Source organism: Astatotilapia calliptera, chromosome 5 (genome assembly GCF_964374335.1).
Source record: "Astatotilapia calliptera chromosome 5, fAstCal68.1, whole genome shotgun sequence".
In the NCBI taxonomy this organism is placed as follows: domain Eukaryota; kingdom Metazoa; phylum Chordata; class Actinopteri; order Cichliformes; family Cichlidae; genus Astatotilapia; species Astatotilapia calliptera.
In genome coordinates this window covers 19,241,241-19,266,547 of record NC_137426.1, presented here as the reverse complement: position 1 = coordinate 19,266,547, position 25,307 = coordinate 19,241,241, and the positions used below count along the sequence as shown (strand labels likewise).

Sequence of the window (25,307 nt, the reverse complement as noted above, 5' to 3'; positions counted from 1 at the left end):
ACTGACATTACATTGCATTTGAATTGTTACAGAGTAATAGAAGAATAATATTCTCTAAATCAAATAAAACCGTGGAATCCACTGGAACAGTGTCTGATGACCGTATCCAGAGGGTTTGGGCGTACCTCACAGTTAAGCAGCTACTAGACAAAGAGTGAGTATGATATATGCCATCTTTCCTCATTTGACTGTTCCTAACAGTTTATTTAATGGTCAAATGTACAATAAAGTTGGGCTTTTAGAAAAGGCCAAAGTTATTTAATAATTTCCCTGAGGTAACATATTTACAGTAATTTCCTTATTTTGACCAGCTTTATACACGTTTCTAAGGAGCAAAGACCCCAGGTTTGATTCTGAGAGGAGTCACAAATCCCTTGGGGTATTTGGCATAAAAAGCTGCATAAAAAGCTGGCTTTTGACTGTAGTGAGACTTAGTTTCTCTTTGAATTAAACCATTTATTAACTAACTAATTAATTATTTTACTTTTTTCCTTCTTTTATTTGGGTTTTATTTATACCTCATCTAATTGTATTATTTAGTTCTAATGTCAGCACTTTTTGTCACCTGTGGTTGTTTTTAAAGTACTTTATAAATAAAGATGATGGTGATGATGATGATAAAAAGCTGCCCGATCATAAAATGTGGACCAGCTTGTGAATAAGGGAGTGGCTGAAAGTAGCTAATGGTAAAAGATTCTATCATGAAAACTACCATAAACACAGTTCAGTAAACAAGTCATGACTGAAATGATTCATTACAGAAACAAAACACATTTCAAATTGCATAGCTCTGTTTGAGGCTAACCTGTCTTGAAAATTTGTTTCATATTAGCAGGTAGCCGATGACCTAAAAACCTATATTTTACATTCTATTGAATGTATCAGTAAATTTTTCCGTTGATCTGGAAATGAGGACCAGCTTTAAAAAGAAGTGTGGCACATGAACTCACTGTTGTCACCATTTGTGTGATAATATTACACACAAATTATTGTTTTATCAATTTTTATGATTAGAATCACAAAATGGTTAGCACTGTTGCCGCACAGCAAGAAGGTCCTGAGTTCAATTCCACCATCAGGCCGGGGTCTTTCTGTGTGGAGTTTGCATGTTCTCCCCGTGTTTGCGTGGGTTCTCTCCGGGTACTCCGGCTTCCTCCCAAAGACATGCAACTTGTGGGGATAGGTTAATTGGATAATCCAAATTGCCACTAGGTGTGAATGTGCAAGTGAATGTGAGTGCGAATGGTTGTCTGTCCCTATGTGTTAGCCCTGCGACAGACTGGCGACCTGTCCAGGGTGTACCCTGCCTCTCGCCCTATGACAGCTGGGATAGGCTCCAGCGCCCCCCGCGACCCTGAAAAGGATAAGCGGAAGCGAATGGATGGATGGATGGATAGAATCACAAAATCTAATCTAATCTTTCCATTTTCTAAAAATTCCACCTATACAGCAGTACTTTAAAAACACTCAAGATGGGCCAAGGACATGCAGAAGTTATCAAGTGCACATTTAATTCTTTCTTAATGTTCATATTTATTTAATATTTTGTGGCACAGGCTTCAGTTATCGGGACCGGAGAAAGAGAAAGTAAAGAAGGAGGCTTTGGAGCTGTCACTGAAGTACAGTTTTGTGACTCCTCTCACATCTATGGTGGTCACAAAGCCTCCAGGAGAGAACACAGATGTGCTTCATAAACCAAAGGAAGGTGAAACACCACAGAGATGGCAGCCCCGTGTAGATCACAAATTTTCAAGACAATATTTGGCTCCTAGTAGTCGCGGTTCATCTGGTGAGTATCACAAACACAAAAAGACTGAAATAAATGAAATGCCTCATAATCTCTACTTTTAGCCCTCAGACTAATGTCATTGTCAAGTTAAGGGGAAAAAAAACATATGCATCAAACTGCCATGCCCTGACTATCATCTTGTCTTTATTTTTATTTAGCACATACCTTAAACGCTTAAAGCTGTAAGCTAATGATAGTTATATAAGAGCAGATGCATGCTGGTGCAATAAGCTGTACGTTTTATGTCCAATGGATGTATGATCTGATTAGTCGACTAATCAAAAAAATAATTGGTGACTAGTCGATTATCAAAATAATCGTTTGTGGCAGCCCTAGTCCTCTCCAGGTTCCTCCCACAGTCCAAGGACATGCAGTTGGCAGGGTTGGATTAACTGATTAACTAGTAGTCGCCTGGGTGAGTAGACTAACGTCATTGTCAAGTTAAGGAAAAACCCAATGCGCATCAAACTGCCATCCACTGAGTATTGTAATACCTTTCTATCAGAGCTAGGATGAACTTTGAGCCACAGTAGCTCATCTGTTAAATCGAACCACACATGCCAGTCTTTGTTCCCCACATTTCTCAGTGATCCTAGGCCGCCCATGGCCCCATCGCTGGTTCACCACTGTTCCTTCCTTGGACCACTATTGATAGATACTAACCAGTGCAGACCGGGAACAGAGGCATCACTATGATTACAAAAATTAAGAAAAGAAACTAAAAGTTCTAAACTTCAAACATCAAAACTCACACATAATAACCACAACTGAGAATATTTACTGAAAGAGGGTTGAAAAAGGGTGAGAGACAGCCAATGTAGACAGTGCATCCGGGCCACACATACTGCAGCTGCTTTAATATGATGTAATTACTGCTTGAGGTTGTACTAACTTAATAACTATAAATACACTATATAAGTAAACCTATACTAACTAATAAACTAGGTACTGTTAGAAAACATGATATGGTGTGTGTTATGAAATGGCTGTGTGCAGGCAGGAAAGGACCCAAAGTGCAGACTCCGGAGACAAACGTAAACTACAAAACACAGCTTTAATGCTGAACTTAAAAGGATAACAAAACTGAGAATACAAAATAGGTTTACGCAAACAGAACACACAGCAAGATGAGGGTAGATCACGACACAGACAAAGAGAAACACAGGGCTTAAATACACAGAGGTAGCAATCAGGGAATGGGAAACAGGAGGGAAACACAGCTGGGGCAAATCAGGCCTAACGAGACAAAGGCAGCAAAACCAGAGACATTAACATGAGACAAGTACTTTCAAAGTAAAACAGGAAACATAACACAGAGATGCAGACTTGACCCGCGGAGACAGCAACTATGGATAACAGACAGAAAACCAGAACACTAAAACTCTAACAAAACCCACACAGAAAACCTGAACTAAGAATAAACCTATAACCCATAATATAATGAAATAAACAAAATCAAAGAACCAAAAACACAAAACACTGGGTCGACGACCCAGGCACCCTAACAGTGTGATACAGCGGGTCCAGAGATTGTCGTTCAGAGCCATCTATATTGCACATCACACCACATTCAACGCAGCTTACAACTCAGCCCCAAACCCCAATTCACTGTGTTTTAACACAGCAGGTGTGATTATGGATGCTGTGCAGGTGCGTCCAGCACCGCAGACCACGCCCCACAACACATGACTAACATAAGCTGTGTAACTCCGAAATGACAACACAGGCACAGCTTCTTCAAGACGGGCGCTTCGCTGCATTTATTGAACGCCGTGAAAACTACAAACATAAAACACAAAGGCTTTAAGCGCTTCAGTCTATCAAAAGTAACACTTGTGCTTTAACAACAAAAATTACCCCGTGGCCACCTGCCACTTTGGAGGTCCTAAAAGAATACCTTTACAGTCTTGTGCATTCTAAATTAAAACATAAAATAATTAGAACACCATACATTACAAATTTTCACAATATTACAATACAGTTATGGCAAATGACAAATACCTTGTACAGCTGGTAGACTAACCCGGCCTTTGCAGATAGCTCGCTGGACTCCTTAGCGTGATTATTAAACGTGGGCTCACAGCCTATACTATCACGCCCAAACCTCGCGATAATAGCGGTGTAACAAAACTACAATATTGACCACAGAAACGTACAAGCAAGAACATTTTAACTGCTGGAACCATCTATTAAACTTCTTTATACATAAGCCATTTCTGTGACACTTACAAGCTGTGTCCCAAAATGTCAGCTGCATCCTTCGGGGGACCCGGCCTTCGCGGTCTACGTGGGCCGGGTCCTTCGAAGACCGAGAAGGCCGGAAGTGCGAGGCTGTGAAATGGGACGGTCTAGCCTTCAGATTTGCATTACCGCTGTTTCGGTGGAGTTTAATAAACTCGTCCGTCTGCTCCTTGCTATCTAAAATATAACAGGACACTGGCGTAAATTCTCGCCTGTCTCACACTTCTGTTTAATCAGTTTTCTGTTTGACGTTTATTCAGCTCTGTGAAAATTCCGGAGGAATTAATAAAGTTAATTATTAAGAAAGTTTTATTTAATCTAATAACTTTGATCTCAGCCAAACCGATTTACTCCGGAACAAATAAAACACAGAAAAAGGGTAAAAAATTACATTTTTAAGTCATCAGAGTGACTTATATATCATGTTTAACCTGAGTAGCGAAAGAGGGGGGGTCTGAAAACGATGAAGTCGGGAGTCCGCTGCTCTCGCCGGCTGGAGTGACCATTGAACCCCCCCGGCTTGCTATCGAGCGGGTGGGTAACAGACGTCTCTGAAAACGTCGGCACACTTTTGCAAATATGTGATGTCTTGATAAACCGAGCAGATATTTGATGTTTACACAGCTACTTTCTCGCCTGAAAATATGTTAAAAGTTTATTTTGTGACCCAGAAAGATTAATAAGACTAATTTTAAAACTCAGTAGCGGCCGCCATTGTTGGCAGCTGAAATTTGGCTGGGCCGTGCTATGAATTCTGGGATATGGTGGGCCACAAAGGACACACCCGACCCATCCTTCAAATTCGGGGAAATGAAGGACGCATTTGTCGGCCGCATTTGAAGGAGTCGACGAATTGGGACAGCCTTCGTTGCCTGGCTGTGACGTAATCGGCCTTCAAATGCGGCCTCCGAAGGATGCAGCCGATGTTTTGCGACACAGCTATAGACTGCTGTAAGTAAGCTCTATATAAATGGTTATCCAGTCTAGAGCACTAGGAATAATGGGTAGAACACAAACACTGACCTCAACATTGGCGAATCTCAACACCCACTCTAAAAAATGCACAACACAGAAGAACCACCTTGACAGGAAAAGACTTGGCTGTACATCTGGATCTATAGGTCAAAGGTCACTCTGTCGAGGATACCAATGTTCACATTTTGGAAGGAGAAGACAATAGATAATCTGAAAGAGGAATGAAAGCAGCCATTTATGTTCACTGTCAACAACTATCTTTGAACAGGAGGGGTTATTCACGACAATCCAGTATGGAGACCCATTTCCAGGCAACTCAACCATCACTCACATCTTGCGTCAGGTGAGGTTAGATGCCACAATGGTTTCACCCCAAACCTCTAGTGATAATGACCCATGCCTTTTTCACACTTGTGTGATGAGTCACATGATACATAGTCCTCTTAAGCGACCTCGATAGGGTTTAACTATCTGGGACTATCCACCATTTGATTTTAGAACTGAAGACGTTACTCAGATGAAATGTCTTCAAGAAACTTAAAGAAGTCCAGTAACTTTTCCTTCCAGTCTCCTTAGATTATCATGATCTGGATGACTGCGAACCTACACAGACATAGATTGGCAACTGTACCGTACCCTAAAACATTTTTTAAAGAAAATAACAGATTCCTAAATGTTACTGTTTGTTTCTAATCACAGATGTGATGAACAAACAATCCATTGGAGGCTATGGAGGATACAGTTTATCAGGTACAGTGCTAAACAAATTTATTAGACCATCACCCAATGCAAGGTTTATGTAACGGCTGCTCTAAATTAACAGAATTGTAACTACCAAAACATTTTTTTAATGCCAAGGTAACATAATTAACTCACATTCCTGAACAGAAAAATAAGTTTAGTTCTTGAAAATTATGACTTCTCTGAGAAGTTCAGTTAATTCAGTCATTTTTAAAACTAGCTTTTAACAGATTTCTCAAACTCTAGTCTCTATAAGTTCAATGTTCAAGAAACTGAACTACCTTCTAATTCAGTTGTTCTAATGATTAAAAAAAAAAGGATAATAAAAGTAAGACAAAACCTGTGTGAATAATCTAACAATATACAGTGCTGTGAAGCAACTGTTGTTGAAATTTAACAATATATACATTAAATTGCATTGCAATGAATTGAATTAACACATTTTTACTAAAAAAAAACATGTTTGAATCAACCCACATAGCAAAATTGGTATAGCCCGGATCTGGCCCACAAAATGTGCTTACACATGGCCCACATACCGCAAAGGATGACGGCCCTTTGGTGGCCCAGATCTGGTTTGCCAGATGTGGCCCAGACATAGGCCAGCACAAGGCCAGTTGCAGACACACTGGTGGTCCTGTGCTGGCCCATGTGTGGACAACCTCTGGTAAACCTGGTCTGGGCCACCAAAGGGCCGTCATTCTTTGCGGTATGTGGGCCATGTGTAAGTTGTGTGCAGCCATGGGCCAGTTGTAGACACACTGCACAGAACAGTTTCAGGTCTGGCCCCAGATGTCGGCCTAATGTGTACCTTAATCAAGCCATGTAATAATGTCCTGGAACATGCAAAACAGTGCAAAAGTAACATGACAAAACTCTGTTCATAAGTGAATGGACTGACTCTTATATAGCACTTTTCTAGTTTCCCAGATTACTCAAAATGCTCCATACAACAGGCCACATTCAGCCAATCACACACTTTCTCTAAACTGAGTGCTTCCTCACAAACCTGTCAAACCTGCACTTGAAACATTGGCTACAACATGGCATTTGGCTGCAACATGGCATTTGGGTCTTCTAACTAAAATAGGAAAATAGGAACATAAATAGTGCCATCATTGCCAGAGGTCGCCCACATTGGTTGACAAACACCCTACCATGACACCGGTCAGTCAGAAGTGCCAGCTTGATGCTGGATCCAGGGAAGACCTGTTTTCTATGAGCCTGGGCCACAGAACCCAAACCACAATCGATGCCATGCCATCACATAGACAGTGCCATCTCTGCCAGGCCTGGCCCATGTCTGGATGACATACGTCCTATCATGCCAGAGGTCGGTCAGCAGTGCCGGCTTGATACCAGATCCGGGCCAGACCTCCTTGCTGTGTGGGAACAAGAAAAAGGGACCTTGTGTATTATTTTGGGCCATTCGGCTAGTTAAGTATTAAATATAAATCGAAATAAACATGTTTCTTAATTTCATGTTATCAATTTGTGTTTTTGTTGTTTCAGGAATCTCAAACACACGTACTCGTGCCGTACAAGGTATGATGTGACACATACTGCAGCTGCTTTAATATTATGTAATTGCTGCTTAAGGTTGTTAATGCGTAGTTTACTGGGTTTCCTAACGTCTATTCTTCTGATGAAGGATTCACAGCCGTAGAGCTTTTCATTAACATTTTAACTGGAAATTACTGACTTTTTTGCTTAAACTTTCATTTTTAAGATATTATATTACAGAGTGTAAAACGTAAAAATTCAAACGTAAAAGTATCGAATTTTCTGGATCGTTCCGCACGTCCCTACCCCTCAGTCAGTGAGTGAGATGGTAGACAGCGTCGAGGAGAAGAGTGTGAAAACACATAAATATGATTGACACACATAAATAAAGCAGCAACTGGCTGCACTTTAAAGAAGAAGCAGATGACTAACTAACTAAGAGGAGACACTGCAATGTCAACCTACACTGATGAAATACTGTTCGGCTACTGAGTTTGGTTCTGTTTCTGTTATGTGAAAAAACCTTTTTGCAGTGTTTTGTTTTTGTGTTAAATTAAAATGAAAATTTTCATGAAAATATTAAACAAAAGTAAGAATACCTGCTTTTGCAACAGAACAACAAAATTAGGCAATTATAAGGCTTCTCATAAAAACAATGAATGCAAAAGGTTTTATAAACACACAAAGCATCCATCTTTGCCAAGTAGGGCTAAAATATGAGGCTATAGATAATAATAAATTAAGACCCGTTTGGGAGCCGTGTCACAAGAGCCAGCTCTCTGAAAAGCTGAACTTCCCATCACTACAAACCTGACACTGAGTTTTGAGATTCAATATAATACGTGTTTTTATTTATTTAAAGCATGGGTTAGTTTCAGGGTGTGTTTATTAAATCAATATGCAACATAAGGATTTTAAATATTGGTGTATGTAATTCGTGTTGTTTAAATGTATTCAACGTCAATACATAAATCTGAATTGCACTGAATTGAATGAAAAACGTGTATGAATTGACAAGAAAAAGGGACCTTGTTTATTACTTTATTTTGGCAAGTAATAAATGAACATGTTTCTTAATTTCATGTTATCAATTTGTTTTTGTTATTTCAGGAATCTTAAAAGAAAAGAATATTGGCCGTCAAGGTATGATGTGACAAATATTGCAGCTTTTCTATTATGATGTAACTCCTGCTTAAGTTTGTACTAAATAAATTAACTATCTTAACTATGTAAATACAAAAAAATACAATATAATTAAACTTGTACTAACTATTAAACTAGTTACAGGCAGAAAACATGAGTAACATAGGCTGTTGTCAGTAAGCTCTATATAAATGGCAGTCCAGTATAGAGCACTAGAAATAATGGGGAAAACACAAGGAAGGATCTGGGAACAAATTGGCAGAATAAACACTAAAGACAGCAGTGCAGCACAACAATGAACAAACATTATCCCAGACACTGAGAGCAATCATTGTAAAATGGAAACACAAGGCTAGCACAGCTAAACTTAATCAGGGATAAGACAAGGGAAGTAAAGCTGAATACAAAGCATAATAGACAAAAGACTACAAAAATAAAATGGGAACACAAAAAGGCCTAACACAGAAACAGACTCTTAATGAGAAACATTTTACATAAAAAAAAACATATCAATTCATACAATATTCTATTTTTATTGTGTTTTTACAAGAAACCATCTTGAATCTACAATACTTTTTCTTGTAGATTCAAGATGGTTTTTTGTCCTCTTTTTAAACTTTATTTTAGTCACGATTGCTTTGGGTTTATTTATATATAAATATAAATGAATATGTTTCTTAATTTTAATTAATCAATTTGTTCATTATTTTGTTGTTTTATGAGTCATTAGCATTCATGATTTGCAACATTGAGGTATGTTGTGGCACATAATGCAGGTGCTCTATTAAGACATAATTACTACTAAAGTTTGTACTGACTTATTCATTATAAATACACAATATATAAATGCATGCTAACTAATAAACTAGATACTGTGAGAAAACATGACTAATATAGAGTGCTGTACTAATGTTGTCAGCAAGTTCTTTTTTTTTTTTCTTTTTTTTTTGGCCTGTCCCGTTTGGCTCTTTTGCCATCAGAATTGTTGTCTAAAGGCAAAGAAAGATGCCCAACGGATTTACTTTACCAAACTGACCATCCCAGCCTTGCCGTAATGGTCCATTTGATTCACCTTTTATTGTTTATTTTATTTTCACTTACTGAATACGGGACAGACTTGACTGGGGGAAAGAAGGGGAGAAAGAAAGAGGGAAAGAGAAACAGCTGAGAAGAGGGACGGGGGAGAAGGGCAAAAGACAAAAACCAACAGAACGGGCAGAGAAAAAATGCATATATCAATCACCTGGATCACCTGCTGAGAAAGAAAAAAGAAAGCAAGCAGAAGAGAACAAGAGTAATAGAATAAACAACATCACAATGATATATGGGAATATGACAGTAAATACTAAATGTTAAACATTATTGTGCAGCACATAAGATCAACAGAACACAGTGTGCTTTGAGGTAGGAGCCAAAAAGGGTGTAGTTTGTGGGTGTGATCACCCGTGTGTACACCTGTGAGCATGGACGCGCTTGTTTTTTGTTTTTTTAAAAGGTTCCTTCATGTAATAATCTGCTAGAGGGTGTGGGGGGGCCACAGCCCCGTCCTCCAGGGCGTGAAGCAGGTGTGGAGGAGATCAAAACTCCAGACATCCAGAGGCCCCCAGAACACAAGAGACCAAGGAAGACCAACAGAGGGGCAGCTGCGCCACTGTCCCGGAAAGAGCTGAGGAGAGTCCCAGATGAGGGCTCACTCAGCAGCCGCGGAGCAGAAGCCAGGGGGAGTTGCAGTGACGCGCCCGTGAGCTCCGCCGGCAGCCAGCTGCGCCTGAGTGACCGAGCCCCAGGCCGAGAGGCCGGGGGCACCCCACCTCCGAAGTGGCCCGAGCGAGCCCCAGGCTCCAGGCCCCGATAAGCGGCCGCCAAGGAGTGAGCCGGTGTGTACCTGGACGCCCATCCCCGGACACAAAGAACCACCAACGCACCGATGTCTGAGGGGGTCCGCCACTGGCAGGGGAAGTGGTGGTAGGGGGAGATAGGCCTCCAAACCTTGGAGGGCCTGAGATGTCCCCAGAGAGGTGGCGCCTGACACCCAACCTGACATATAGACACAGACATACAGGCACACACAGATACAAACATCCATTCCCACCCTCATGCTCTCATATGCACTTACTCCACACTCAACCAACGTGGAGACAGACATAAAGAGACGTTGTACACACGATCACACTCCCCAAGCGTACTCTACAAACCGGGTCTAGGTGCCCTTGCCCCTGGAGGGGGGAACTGCACCCAGACCCAGGTGGTGTTTCCCTTTTCCCTGCGGTGGGGGGAGGCAGACCGCCCCGACTCCGCAGCAGCAGGAAGGCTCCACACTCCAGACCGCAGTCGGACGGCCAACTCCTCCTCCTAGCCCCCCTGCTCCAGCAGGTCGCAGAGAACGGGGGTGAGAGAAGACTCCAAACCTCCCTCCACCCGCTCATTGTAATGTTGATGCATGTGTGTTCTAAGGTGCATTTAAAACCCAGGAGGGCATGGAGCTACCTGCCAGAGAGCAGCAGGTAAGCGCATGGTCCCTCCTGCTAGCCCTCAATGTCTACGTGTATTTAAAATTGAGAGGTGGGCAACGATGCCAGGGGTGGGGTGTACACCCTGATGGTACTTTGGACTCCGTGTATCGTGCCCACCCCCAAGATCCTATATGTATGTGTAATGAGAGTGTGAGTAATGTGAATGTCTAAGTTGTGGGATAAAATTGAGGCAGAGGCAGCCAGAAGGGGACAGAGGAGAGGGGGGGGGGGGGGGGAGGGTAGCCTCCTCTGCACCCTGGTGACATACCCCTACTCCAAGGCCCTGCATGTGTGGGTGGTTGTGGTGGAGCGGGAAGAGGGAGGCAGCTGGAGATGGGGAGGGAAGGAAGGGAGGGGCAAGTGACCCCTCCCTGGGGCCAGCTCCCCCGCTGACCCCAGTAGGCACCCCCATACTCCGCGACCCGCCAGGGAAAGGGGGCCCAGGCCCATCCAGACCGGGCCCAGTACAGCAGCGCCGCCCGGCCCCACAGAGCCCGGGACAGTCCACCCAACCCCACCACAGAGAAAACTGCACCCACCCCACCATCCACTCATCTTCCAGACTACATAAGACAATAAACACCCAGGCTGAGATCTTCCTCCACCTCTCCTGTATCTCCCCCTCCTGCAGAGGGAGCTCCTGAGGAGAGGAAAGCTCCTGCAAGATGTGACAATCTCCCCCACCAGTTGAAGAGCCCCCCAGGTGGCTCGACGCACCGGCGGCACCCTGCTCCAGGGCTGGGCCCCCATGCACCCACCCGCCCACAACCCCGGCAACACACCAACCAGGACCCAAGCCCCCGAGGCCCGGTTCGGGTCCCAGCCCAGAGACGGAGCGCCCCCAGAACCTCACGCCCATCCCGGACCCACCCAGGGCCAGCCAGGCTACCAGGTCAGTAACCCACGTCCGTCAGCACAGACCCTCCCCTAGCCCCGCTGCACGCAGCCGCGAGGAAACAGTCACCGGAGAGCCAACAGAGCCCCTAACCGGACATGACCGCTCCCCCGGGTTGAGCCCCCCAAGGAAGATGCCTCCGGGGAACCCCCCGACGCCCTAAGCCTGTCCCTACCCCCACACCAATCACAACAGTGAAGGCGGGACCAAACTATGACCCCCCCACCCCCACTAGGTGATGGAGCTGATCAAAGGAGCCCAGAGCAATTGATCTAATGTGGTGGCAGAGGCTGTATCAAGACTAATGTAATCTAATAGATAATTTCTATATTGGTTAGAATTAAGATTATTTTTATTTTTCCAGTTCATGAGGACTGTTTTCTTGGCTATGCATAGGGCAGTGAAAACCATATGGGCTATATTCTTTTCTGAAGTGACATTATCTAAGCTGCCCAACAAACACACTAAGGGGGAAGCTGGAATGTTACATTTCAGACACTTCGATAAGTCTTCACATATCTCGCGCCAAAACTTCTGAACTGGTGGACAGAACCAAAGAGCGTGGATATAATTGTCCGGTGAATTGGTTTGGCAGTGTGAGCAGTTGTTGGTAGACGAAAAGCCCATCTTGAACATCCGATGACCTGTATAGTGCACTCTATGTAATATTTTGTATTGAATTAATTGAAGACTGGGATTTCTAATTAGATGAAAGGTTTTTAAGCAAATCTGAGACCAGAAGTTTAGGTCTAAGTTAACTGATAAATCCGCTTCCCATTTTGCAATAGGAAGTGATATTGATTCATCTGTTTTAGAAAGCATTCTGTATATTTTGGATAGTAATTTGGGGGGTTTAAGAGTAAGAAATTGAACCACACTTGGTGGTGTTTGTAGTTCAACTTGACCCGGTTTAAATTTCTTTTTTACTATGGATTTAATTTGTTGATATTCTAAAAATCTTTTCTTGTTGATCCCATATTGTGTAACTAGTCCGTCAAATGAAATAAATTCTGTTCCTTCTAGTATATGTTCTAAATATTTGATTCCTTTATCACTCCAATCTGAAAAGTTTATCATATTATTGTTTTGTAATATGTCAGGGTTGTTCCAGATAGGTGTAGGTTTGCATGGGATTAATGAAGACGCCGTCAATTTTAGAAACTCCCACCATGCTGTCAGAGAAGAGCTGATGTTGATGCTTTTAAAGCATTCATGTCGTTGGATGTTTGAGCTGATAAATGGTAGGTCTGAGATCTCTAGATTATTGCAGAGTGCTTGTTCTACATCTAGCCAAGGTTCATCTAAGAGGGTGTGTTTTAGCCATCCTGAGATAAACTGAAGCCTGTTGGCTAAGAAGTAGTGCTGAAAGTTAGGCAGTTCTAGTCCTCCTTTATCCTTGGTCTTTTGTAGTGTTTTTAAGCTTATACGTGGGGGTTTATTTTTCCAAAGGAATTTGGACATACATGAATCTAGAGATCTGAACCAATCTTGTGGCGGTTTAGTTGGGATCATTGAGAATAAATAATTTATTTTTGGTAAGACCATCATTTTTATAGCGGCAACCCTTCCCATGAGTGATATGGGTAGACATTTCCATCTAGCCAGATCATCTTCTACCTTCTTTAAAAGTGGGATATGGTTTAATTTAGTTAGATCTGCAAGCTTGGGAGAAACATTAATACCTAAATATTTTATATTTCCCGATTGCAGTGGTGTAGAAGAGGAATTATGGAAGGAGCAATTAATCGGTAGGACTGTAGATTTTGACCAGTTAATTGAGTAATCTGATATTCTTGCAAAAGAGTTTATCAATTCAATCACCCCAGAGATATTGGTTTGTGAATTTTGGAGAAAGAGTAACACATCATCCGCATAAAGGCTGATTTTATGTTCCACGTTCTTGCATTTTATGCCCTTAATTACTGAATTCTGTCTAATTGCTGCTGCTAGTGGTTCAATAAAAATTGCAAATAGTGAAGGGGAGAGTGGGCATCCCTGCCTGGTGCCCCTCAAGAGACAGAAGCTGGAGGATGTCTGGTCATTTGTTCTAACACAAGCTGTTGGGGAATTATATAATATTTTTAACCAGTTTATGAAAGAGGATCCAAAACCAAATTTGTGTAAAGTTGCAAATAGAAATTTCCAGTTAACTCTGTCAAATGCTTTTTCTGCGTCTAAAGAGAATATTGTAGTTTCTAGGTTTTTACTGTATGAGTAGTCTATCAAATTAAGTAATCTACGTGTATTTGTTGATGAGTGCCTACCTTTTATGAAACCAGTTTGGTCAGGATGAATTAAGAGGGGGGTTATTTTCTCCAGTCTCTTTGAGAGAGCTTTGCAGATTATTTTAAGGTCTACATTTATAAGGGATATTGGACGATAGCTTGAGGGATATATAGGGTCTTTGCCTGGTTTTAGCAGGAGATTAATGTTTGCAGAATTCATATTTGATGGAAGTCTGCCCTTTTCTTTAATTTCCAACAACGTTCTGTAGAAAACTGGTGCTAGAATCGACCAGAATTCTTTGTAGAATTCTGCAGGAAAGCCATCTGGACCTGGAGCCTTATTATTGTGCATACTTATCAGGGCTTCCTGGAGTTCACCTGGTGTCAGTGGTGAATCCAGTGCCATTGCTTGAGTGTCCAATAATTTTGGAAGAGTTATGTTGTCCAAAAACTGATCAATTTCTTTTTTAGATGGGTTTATTTGTGGTGAATACAACGTTTTATAGAAATCCCTGAAAATGTTGTTTATTTGTATCGGTTCATATAATGTGTTCCCAGATGAATCTTGAACAGCACATATAGTTGTTTTTTCTTTATTTATTTTTAGCTGGTTTGCTAGAAATTGACCGGATTTATTACCATGTTCATAATTTTGTAGGCGTAGTCTTTGTACTAAGAATTTTGTTTTTTTTATCAATTATCTCATTTAATTCTAGTTTTGTTTTGCGTATTTTGTTCAATGTTTCCTGATCTTGGTGGGACGCGTAGGCTTCTTCTAGTGATTTGATGTTTTTTTCTAATTCCTGAATATTTTTGTTTTCTTTTTTCTTTTTATGTGATGAGAAAGAAATTATTTTACCTCTCATCACAGCTTTCCCTGCTTCCCATAGAACAGAAGCTGATGTTTCGGGAGTGTCATTATAGTTCAAATATGAAGTCCACTCTTTTTTAAAATATTTAATAAAGTCTTCATCTTTAAGTAGTGATATATTAAATCTCCAGTTTTTTCTTGGCGTAGTATTATTCTTGTGCATTAGTGTTAAAGATACAGGACCATGATCGCTGACAGCTATAGGGTGAATCTCAGTGTCTGAAATGTCGTTCAGCAGTGAGCTGCTGACCAAAAAATAATCCAGACGAGAGTAGGAGTGATGGACATGTGAGAAAAAAGTATATTCCTTACTGGTGGGGTGAAGGGAGCGCCATGCATCGCAAAGACCAAAGTCGCTCATATATTGTTTGATTATATTTGTGGACTGCCAATTACGCTGAGTTCCCGCTGTATTGAGCCTATCCATGTCTTCATTTAGTCCAAGGTTGAGGTCACCTCCAAGAACAAGTGTGCCATCTAAGTGTTCAGAGAGTGCACTGAAAAAACCGTGAAAGAATGAGGGATCATCAACATTTGGACCATATACACTTGCAATACATAGCTTTTTATCACGTATAGATAGTTTAATGATTAAGAATCTGCCCTCTGGATCTATAACTGTATCGAGTACTGTGAAATTAATATTTTTATGTATTAAAATTGCTGCTCCCCTTTGTCTAGAATTATAACAAGCTGAGAACACATTAGGAAACTCAGGTGTTTTAAGTTCATTCGAACCTCTAAGAGGTCTGTGGGTCTCTTGTAATAGGACAACATCTGCCTGTAGTTTTTTGAGTTGGTTAAATATTTTTAACCTCTTTTCTCTGGAGCCAGCTCCATTTATATTCCATGTAATGAACCTCAGTGTACCCATAGATGTTTGTGTATAACTAGGGATGTATGCTGTGTGCGTCGCTTAGACAGGTGGAGAGAATACGTCACTTGTTCATAAATAAAGAGAAGGAGAGAGAGAAAAAATGTGTGGCGAGATGCTCCCTGAGTCTGACTTTGTGTATGCATAGTTACTAATATGAGTAGGCTTGGCTTAAGTGTGTGTGTATCTTATATGACTGTGTGCGCTGTCTGACTGATGTAAATGTGCTGCCGTTGAGCGCATGGTGCGTATGTGTCGAAATAAAGGATGTTTGTGGATGAGTGTCGAAGCAGGTGATCGAGGCAGTGAAAGGAATAAAGAAAGAAACCAAGGACAGGGGTAAGCAGCATAAAACCAAGAGGGGGAAAAGAGAGGAGGGGAAAAAAAAAAAAAACGAGAAGAAAAAAAAAGCAGAAACAAAACGTAAACATTCCAATTAAATCACTGACGGAGAGTGACGGTGTTAATTCTGCTATGAAATCACACTTTAAGATGTGATTTGATACTGGTAAGTTAAACAGATGTTAATGCAAGTTAGTGTGAGTGGATAGGGAAATGGTGTAGCTGATTCTTATCTGGTGTGAGGTTAATACAGCCACGGAGTGATGTTGGGGTCGCGGTGGAGCTGTCCGTCCACGTACAGCCGGTCCACAGCGGTGACAGCGCGGGAGCCCTTCTGGATGAAGCCGCGTCGGATTGGGAAGAGGACCCTGCGTCGTTCCAAGATCTCTTTGGGGAACTGGTCGTTCACGCTGAAGTCCGTTCCTTTTAATTCCCTGCCGCGGCTTTTCACATGTTGCTTTTGTTTGAAGTGGCCGAATTTGGCCACGATAGGACGTGGTCTCCCGGCCGTAGCCCGAATGGGGCCGAGGCGATGTACCCGATTGAAGACGATGTTCTTCACAGTGTCCTCCGGCAGCTTCAGGTGGGTTTTGATGAAGCTTTTTACCGTGGTCTCCACGTCCTCTCCAGCGGCTTCTGGAATACCAGAAAATACCAGATTATCACGCATGCTACGAGCTTGTAGATCGATAACTGTTTCTTTTATTTTTTTATTTTCTCTATTGAGCTGGGTAACATTATCTGTGAGACATTTCACCGACTCCCTTAGCGTGGCATTTTCAGCAGCAAGCGTTTCCACCTGCTGCTGGCTGTACTCCAGGGATTCTCGCAAGCATTTAAATTCTCGGTGAAGAATCTCCACCAAGGACAGCCTTGCGTCGAAACTGGACAATCGCTTGTCGATTGACTCCAATATGTCGGCAATATCTTTGCCGGCTGGCGATGTTGAGCCGGGGGAATCTGCCGGGCGTTGTCTTTTCGACGACGGCGTCTCAGCTTTGGCCGGGGAAGCTGCACACGGGGTCTTCTTCATCACGAGATCCTGAAAGCACTGATCGATGTAATCTTGGAGAGTCTCTAAACTCTCCTCGTTGTTCTCCAGGGTGTTGGAGATTATTTAGACAAATAGTGTTAGTTATAAGACAATTGATAAGTGTATTTGGTAATGCTGAAGCTTAAATGAATTTGTTCAAATCTAAACTACCATTTGCTTTAATTTTCCGCCAAAATCTCCGGCGTCTGACGTCAGTTACAACATGAGTCGCTTACCTTGTCCGTCACTTCCGTCACTTACTCACCTGCTCCGTCACTTCTCACCTGCTCCCTCACTTCTCACTTATAAACACAGTTATATTTTTTCTTGTCAGCAAGTTCTATATAAATGCATGTTAATTTTTTAGACTCATTCCATCTTACATTATCAGATTTTTATCTATCTATCTATCTATCTATCTATCTATCTATCTATCTATCTATCTATCTATCTATCTATCTATCTATCTATCTATCTATCTATCTATCTATATATATATATATGTGTGTGTGTGTTCTTCTCATGTTTGTGTGGGTTCTCTCTAGGGCTGCCACGATTAGTCGACTAGTCACAATTACGTCGACTATCAAAATCGTCGACGACTGATTTAATAGTCGAAAAGACGCAGTAATAAGATTTAAGAGTATAATAACGGACTGAAACAGAAGATGGCAGCACTGCATGTACAAGGATGCCAGCTGCCGTTAAACCCCAAAGAAGAAGAAGTTGTGTCCCAGAATTCATAGCGCAGGCCAGCTCAGTTTCCAACAATGGCGGCAGCTAGCTAGTTTTAATATTACTCTGATTATTCTCTCTGGGTCACAAAATATATTTAACATATTTTCAGGCGAGAATGTAACTATTTAAACCTCAAATATCTGCTCAGTTTATCAAGACACCACATATTTTCAAAAGCGCTCCGACTTTTTCCTAGCTGGGGGCAAGGCGCACTCGAGCCCGTGAGAACACTGGACTCCCGGCAAATCGTTTTCAAACCCACCGCTGTCTTTCGCTACTCAGGTTAAACATACATAAGTCACTTAGATAACTTAAAAATGTTATTGTTTGGCCTTTTTTTTTAGTATTTTATTTGTTCCTGAGTAAATCGGTTTGGCTGAGATTAAAATTATAGTTTTTACACAGCTGAATAAGCAGACGACTGATTATCAGAAGTGTGAGATGCTCGAGAATATACTCCGGTGTCCCGTTATATTTTAGATAGTAAGAAGTTTATTAAACTTCACCGAAACAATCTGCAAATTTCATTAAAATTTAACAAACTATCATCTTGTCTTTATTTTTATTTAGCACATACCTTAAACACTTAAAGCTGTAAGCTAATGATAGTTATATAAGAGCAGATGCTGCTGGTGCAATAAGCTGTATGTTTTATGTCCAATGGATGTATGATCTGATTAGTCGACTAATCGCAAAAATAATTGGTGACTAGTTGATTATCAAAATAATCGTTTGTGGCAGCCCTAGTCCTCTCCAGGTTCCTCCCACAGTCCAAGGACATGCAGTTGGCAGGGTTGGATTAACTGATTATTTTAAACTTAAACTGTCCATAGGTGTGAATGTCAGTGTGAATGGTTGTCTGCCTCTGTTTCCCTTTCATAAAACAGCCACCCTTCCACTGGGGCCATTTCTGATCAGGCTTAGAACCTTAGAACCTCTAAGGATACTTCTAAATTGAAGACCGTTCAGAATGTTTTTATTTATTTTTTTCAGTTTATTAATGGGATAATGTACCTGTAATACTATCGGAGACTATGGTAAATTTTTACAACTACCTGCAAAAGGCTAATGGGGTAGGTTCTCAGTCATCCAGGTCATGGTAGTCTAAGGAGCTTGGAATCTAAGTTAATGGACTTCTTTAAGTTTCTTGAAGATGTTTCACCTTTCATCTGAGAAACGTATTGAGTTCTAGAACCAAATGAGAATTTTCACCAAGCATGACATCCCAGTCCACTTCAGACCCAGCCACACCTCTACATCACAGAATCCAAACAGCCATACTATAAACACATGACATAGAAGAGCCATCTTGATGGGACAAGACTTGGCTGTACAACTGGATCTAAAGGTCAAAGGTCACTCTGTCAAGGATGGCAATGTTCACATTTTGGAAACAGAAGACAGATAATCTGAAAGAGGAGTAAAAGAAGCTATTTATGTCTACTGTGAATGACCATCTTTGAACAGAGGGGGTTGCTTACAACACCAACTGTCTGCCACCTACAAACCAGCTTTGGTTTGTAGGTGCCTTCCCAGCTCACGCCCCACTTACATCTAGCATCAGGTGAAGCAAGGTCCCACAGTGGTTTAACCCAAAAACCTCTTGTGATTATGACCCATGCCTTTTTCACACTTTGGCTCATGTGATGAGTCACATGATTAATAGTCCTCTTAAGGGACCTCCACTAGGGTATAAATGCAACCAGGAGATGACGGACTAGAGCAGCGCAGATACTGAAGGACCCGTCCCATCCTGGCAACAAACTGTTCCAACTTCTGCAATCCGGTAGAAGTCCGATTGTCTATTCTTATTTAAGTCACGTAATGTACAGAATTCACCTGAAAAAGGATTCTCTGGTCGAGGTACAGTGCTTAACAAATGTAATAGACCATCACCTGATGCAAGGTTCATGTAATTGCTACCATAAAATTAACAGTATTGGTAACTACCAAAACAAATCTGTTTAATGGAATAATTAATACACCAGTATGTGCAAGCTATTTAATTAAAATCATATTGTCAATGCTAAAATATAATCATTAATATTATCCCTGAATTTTCAAATGTACTCTTACAAAAACATACAAAAGTATATAATAAAAACAGATATTTCCTTCTTATATGTTACTGTTTCTTTTTAGTCATGCAACAGCACACCCCCAGAGGAGAGAGAGGAGAGAGAGGAAAGATTGGACATTCTGGAGCAGGTGAAGTGCTTAACAAATTTATTAGATCACCCAATGCAAGGTTTATGCATCTGCTGCTTTAGATTAACAGTATTGGTAACTACCAATTTTTTATTTTTATTTATTATTTTTTCAAATGTACTCTTTTACAAAAACATGCAAAAAATAGTATTTCATAAAAGCAGATATTTCCTTCTTATATGTTACTGTTTATTTTTAGTCATGGAACAGCACACCCCCAGAGGAGGGAGAGGATACCTTGCACCAGGTGAAGTGCTTAACAAATTTATTAGTCCGTCACCCAATGCAAGGTTTATGTAACTGCTGCTTTAGATTAACAGTATTTTGCAGCACTATATACATATGAACAGTATTCAAAAAACATCAAATGTATAAATATATAATGGGGGAAAAACAAATAGGGTTATATATTTACTGTGTTGGTTATTGCACGTTAATTAAATATTACACAGTAGTGATGGTAAAGAGTGTAGTCTGGGTGTAGAGGGTAGTCCTTGGATTGGGAGGTGGTATTGTATTGTCAGTGCAGCGTGGTTATGGCTTTTTGGAAGAAACTATTTACGCTGCATCTGTAGTGTTTCCCTGAGTGAAGCAGGTTGAACAGGTCAAAACCAGTGTAGGAGCTGTCTTTGATAATGTTTGTCAACAACATTTCTAACAAGTTGAAGTGCAAAAATTAGAATTTATGTACAAACTATGTTTACAGACTGACACTGAGTTGTGAGACTCAATATATACATGTCTTTATTTATTTATTTAAAGCAGTGGTTAGTATCAGGATGTGTTTATAAACTCAATATGCAACATAAAGACTTAAAATATTAGTGTATGTGATTAAATGTATTTACAGTTGTTCTCCCTGATGTCCAACCTGCTGTTGTTCATCTTTCACGTGATACTACTACTCTGGAATCCACTGATGGTATTGTATTGCCTTGATGTCATTCAGGTTGATAAAAAAAATAATAGTAATTGTTTTGGTTTGGTTTCTTTTGTTTGTTTGCTTTTTTTGTATTGCAAGTTCCAAACAACCCATGATGTACTCAGATATGCAGCAAATTACATACTTTTTTTCTGGAAGGAAACTCCAAACATGGGCTGTTTTTCAAATCTCTTCATTAACCATAAAACAAAAAGAAAAGCAAACAAAATTGTAAGAATAATATGTTATATAAATCAGGCTCTGCATAGTATGTATGAACAAATGTGTATTTTTTGGATTCCTGGCTCAGGGGTTATAAAGCACATTTTGGGTAGAAAACCTGGGGTGAATATTTAATTTCACTAAAAATGTTCTAACACTGTGTACCTCTGTATCTCTAGTTCCTGTACTCCACAGGTTTTTGCTAAAAGCTGAGAATCAGACTGTTCCACTATGCTTTGATGTCAGTGGACCTGTCCGCCTTAAACTTCTTCACTATCCCAGCAGGGGTCAGTAGTGTTAGCTTTTTCCATCCTAATTTTTTTTTTCTTTTCAGTGTAATATAAACGAATATTTTTCTTCCCCATTGTTATTTTTCATATGAAAACTCCAGTTTGTGGTATAAGATGAGCATTTCTCTTTTCTTCTAGAACTGTCTGTAAATGGTGAGCTTGATTCAGTTACAAATGGAGGCTTCAGCAGAATTTTCATACACGTCAAAGACAGCCAACATGTTGAGATCGACACCAACTGGGTCACTGTACGAGATGGACAGACAGTGACATATTACACTGGACAGGATCGCATTACAGCTGGAAGGTGATGTTGTATTATCATGGTCGAGACTCGTGCTCTCAGCTTTAAGCACAGATGTGTGACCTTATTCACCTGTGTTACCAAGATTTACATGAGAAGACTGTCTCTCTCAGCACCTATATATGTTAGCTGACATCTCTGAGGCTGAAACCCCTAAAAAGTTTGTTTTTTATTTTGTGTTGATTATTGAACAGATGGGATATGATTTTAGTAAGGACAGATCGTTTGAAAGCACCGGTAAGATTTATAAGTAAAGAGTATGAATTATAAGCTATTTGGTGATTAGACATAGTGTAACAGATCAGAGTCAATGTTAGGAGGGTACATGCGAATGGTGGATGAGGCAAAGCAATTGGAAGAGGTGGGTCACATGAAGGAGTCCGAAAAGCAAAATGATAAGAGGCTGTGAGATTTAAAACACACAGAACAGAGATTAGCTGGCTCAGAAAAGGAAAGCGAAAGCAGGAACATGATTGTTTCTCACATGAGTGGATTTGAGTAAAGCCCAAATGCACGAGAATACAGGCAGACGAGTGCATACAGATCTTCACTTTTTATGCTGAGGTAGACTACAAGCCATACACTTATATTTATTTACAGACTTAAGTTTACTTATTAGAAACCAAGCCAGCACTGTGTCAGACTGAGGACCTATCCTGGGTGTACCCCAACTCTCAGGAATAGGCTCCAGCTCCTATCATGGATAAGTGGAAGAAAATGCATTGATGGATGCAAATAATTATTTGTTCAGGCCATGAACTGAAGTACAGAATGAAAATGGCAGGGGCAGACATGAAGTAGAGTTTGTCATGAATTCACTGTCATAAATTCACTTTTACAAAAGATGCTAACATTAAAGTCCCTGTACTTTATGCACTGCACTGCTGTTTAATCAGAGCAGGCTAAATTCATCCAAGTAGCATGATCTGTGCAGGTGCTTTATACAGCTTTAAAAAAAAGTTGAGTAACTCCATGTTTTTCCAGTGTGACAGTGATTGTGCGCAACAACGAAATAGACGTTTCCACTGGAGACATGCGAATGGTCATCATAGTTCATGAGAACAATGGTCCAAAAATCCTTTGGCCAGTTTTAAGACAGCGTCCCTCGGACAACAATGCTGAAGGACTTTTAGGTGAGTGAAAAGCTGTGTGTGTGTGTGTCCTTGCTGCATTGGTTTTCAATGTTGCTTCACTCTCTCTTTCCAGCTGTAGAGGCTGCAGTTTATGAGGAGGTACAGCAAGCTCCTGTCAGAAAACTAAAGATTAAAAACCAGGAGGCAGACGTTACTGGGTATATATTCTTTTCTTTTTTGTATTTATGTTTTTGTTTTGCTTTAGAATCCAGCCATTTCTACAAAGATTAATGATCTCTTTATTCTTTCTTTTGTAGGGAGATGGTTGTTGACTACAGCTTTGCTTCTCCTGTCACAATGAAGTGTTGGCTCACGTCTGCTGACTCTGCCCTGCAGAGACCACTGTTCCAGTTTGTCATTACACAGCTTTAACTGGCAAATATGTTGATTTATTTGAAAAATCTTTAATTTAAAAGGAAAACAAGGCAAAAACATATATTGTGGAAACTTTCTTTCCATCTGTTTCCAACATGTAGAAATATAACTGTGAATGTGGATCTAGTGTCAGACAGCATTACCAATTAAAAATAACATACATAAATCAGGATTTATGATTACCACCATCTGCCATTAACATAGCGTCCAAAATGACACAAATGCAGTTGACATGACAATAACAGGCATACTTCTACACCTTTATTTTTTAAATTCGTTGAAAAATAAAAAAATTAATTTTATAAGTTTAAACTACAGTAATCATATTGTTATAGCTAAATGTTAATCAGCTTTGCTGGCTGATCTGGAAGAGAGTTGGATTGTAGAAGGTTTGCTTATAAATAACAATTTCAAATATTTCTGAATCCTGGTTAAGTACCAGAACATTGAGAGAGAAAACTTTTTAAAACATTTCTTCTGTTTTGTCTTTAGCCTCAAACTGCAAATGACATGTAATGAGGCTGACTTGATTCAAGGATCTCTGACAAATATAATGCTGTTATTTTTCTTGCATAATTTCATGACTTCCTCAGAACAGTTTATGGAATGGATATCAAGCGAATGAATAAAGAATCCAAACTATTCCCTAACCTTGTTTGCGAGCTCTTCTGTACAACAGCTATAAGCCCCTCCTGCTGGGGAGGTTGATGTACAAGAAATTCAAAACACATTCGAGCCACCCTTGTTTCTTTGTATTTTCTTTTCAAGGAGAGAGCTAGACTTTCTTGTAAATTTTCAACATTAATAGCAACGGTTCACTGGGTTTTTTGAAGTTTCAAAGTTTTCCTTTGGACATTGGCTCCTTTTTCGCTCATTTATGTCCAGTATTACTTGACTATTTTCAAAGAAATGCTTTTTTTGTTATATTTTCTATAGCCACTTAACACTGACCTATTCCTGCATAAGGAGGCACCTAACTCAAACAATGGACCAGTTTAGAAGTCTTAGGAAAATTAAACACAAGTTTAAATGATGAGTACTTCTAATACTGCAACTACTAAATAAATTGTTATAATTTTTACTGTTATTATTACCTTTTGGTCATTGTTTATAGTTTCCCAAAACATATGTATATATAATGCTCAGATTTACAGTTTAAAATAAAACTGCATATAAAGAAAACTAAAGTACTAAATGGGAAGGAGTAGTCTTTCATCTTCTTACTTTCAAGATATTCTAATATGCCTTATCTTAGCTCCTCCATATTTGATGACAACAGGTTAAAGGACATTTTGCACAAATGACTGAGATTAAGTTAAAATAAAAAATAAAAAAATTCCCAGCATGCATCTCTACCACAACTGGTGCGGAAAGGCAGCTATTTTAATCAGTGGAGTGGAACCAAAGTCTAACAAAACGTTAGACTTTGGTTCACAATAGAACCATGACACATATGTTATATAACATACAGCCTAACTCATATAATCTGTCAACTTTAACTTGAATACTGTGAGCATGAATATTCTGTTAAATGTGTAGAGGCTATTTTATTTGTGTTGTTATGTTATGTTGACTGGAGCCTCCATGTTTTTATAGGGGGCCCTGGCCTCTCCTCCTTAGAATGTGTGGCCTTATTTAGTTCGTTGGTCACTTATTCACACCAGTCCAAACTGGGTGATGTGTCCAAGACTGACCAAGAAATACAGTGACATATCTAACTCCTAAAGAAAAGTTTAAGCAGTCTCTTCAGTCTTTTTAAACTTTGCACTGATTGGTTCTGTTTACTAAGGTTTTTTACTCCAACACCTAGACTAGAGTTTTCTTTGTTATAAGCTAAGCTATAAAAGAAAGATTTATATTAACTGTGAAATAAGTTAAATAACTCAAAGTAAAATGAGGAAAATGTCTTTCCTATGATGGAGTATTAGGCCACATAAGAAGAAAAATATTATTTATCATTTTGAGAATAA

General features: G+C 40.2%; 1 protein-coding gene across 4 annotated transcripts in view; it reads left to right on the top strand.

The window, feature by feature from the left end:
• Positions 1–23,987, top strand: part of LOC113022421 (inter-alpha-trypsin inhibitor heavy chain H3-like) — a 29,589-nt gene extending 5,602 nt beyond the window's left edge. The window contains exons 12-25 of one of the 4 annotated variants that reach the window (XM_026167813.2): positions 33–154; positions 1,557–1,789; positions 5,274–5,348; positions 5,705–5,755; positions 7,259–7,291; positions 8,360–8,392; positions 20,026–20,091; positions 20,291–20,338; positions 20,942–21,013; positions 21,415–21,522; positions 21,664–21,832; positions 22,814–22,962; positions 23,036–23,120; positions 23,220–23,987. In XM_026167813.2, coding sequence (XP_026023598.2) covers positions 33–154; positions 1,557–1,789; positions 5,274–5,348; positions 5,705–5,755; positions 7,259–7,291; positions 8,360–8,392; positions 20,026–20,091; positions 20,291–20,338; positions 20,942–21,013; positions 21,415–21,522; positions 21,664–21,832; positions 22,814–22,962; positions 23,036–23,120; positions 23,220–23,334 — 1,359 coding nt within the window. In that variant the 3' untranslated portion in view covers positions 23,335–23,987. Of the gene's footprint in view, positions 1–32; positions 155–1,556; positions 1,790–5,273; positions 5,349–5,704; positions 5,756–7,258; positions 7,292–8,359; positions 8,393–11,536; positions 12,826–20,025; positions 20,092–20,290; positions 20,339–20,941; positions 21,014–21,414; positions 21,523–21,663; positions 21,833–22,813; positions 22,963–23,035; positions 23,121–23,219 lie in introns of those variants that run through there. The other 3 variants (XM_080301806.1, XM_080301807.1, XM_080301808.1) reach the window with 3 other exon arrangements.
• Positions 23,988–25,307: the final 1,320 nt, after the last annotated feature.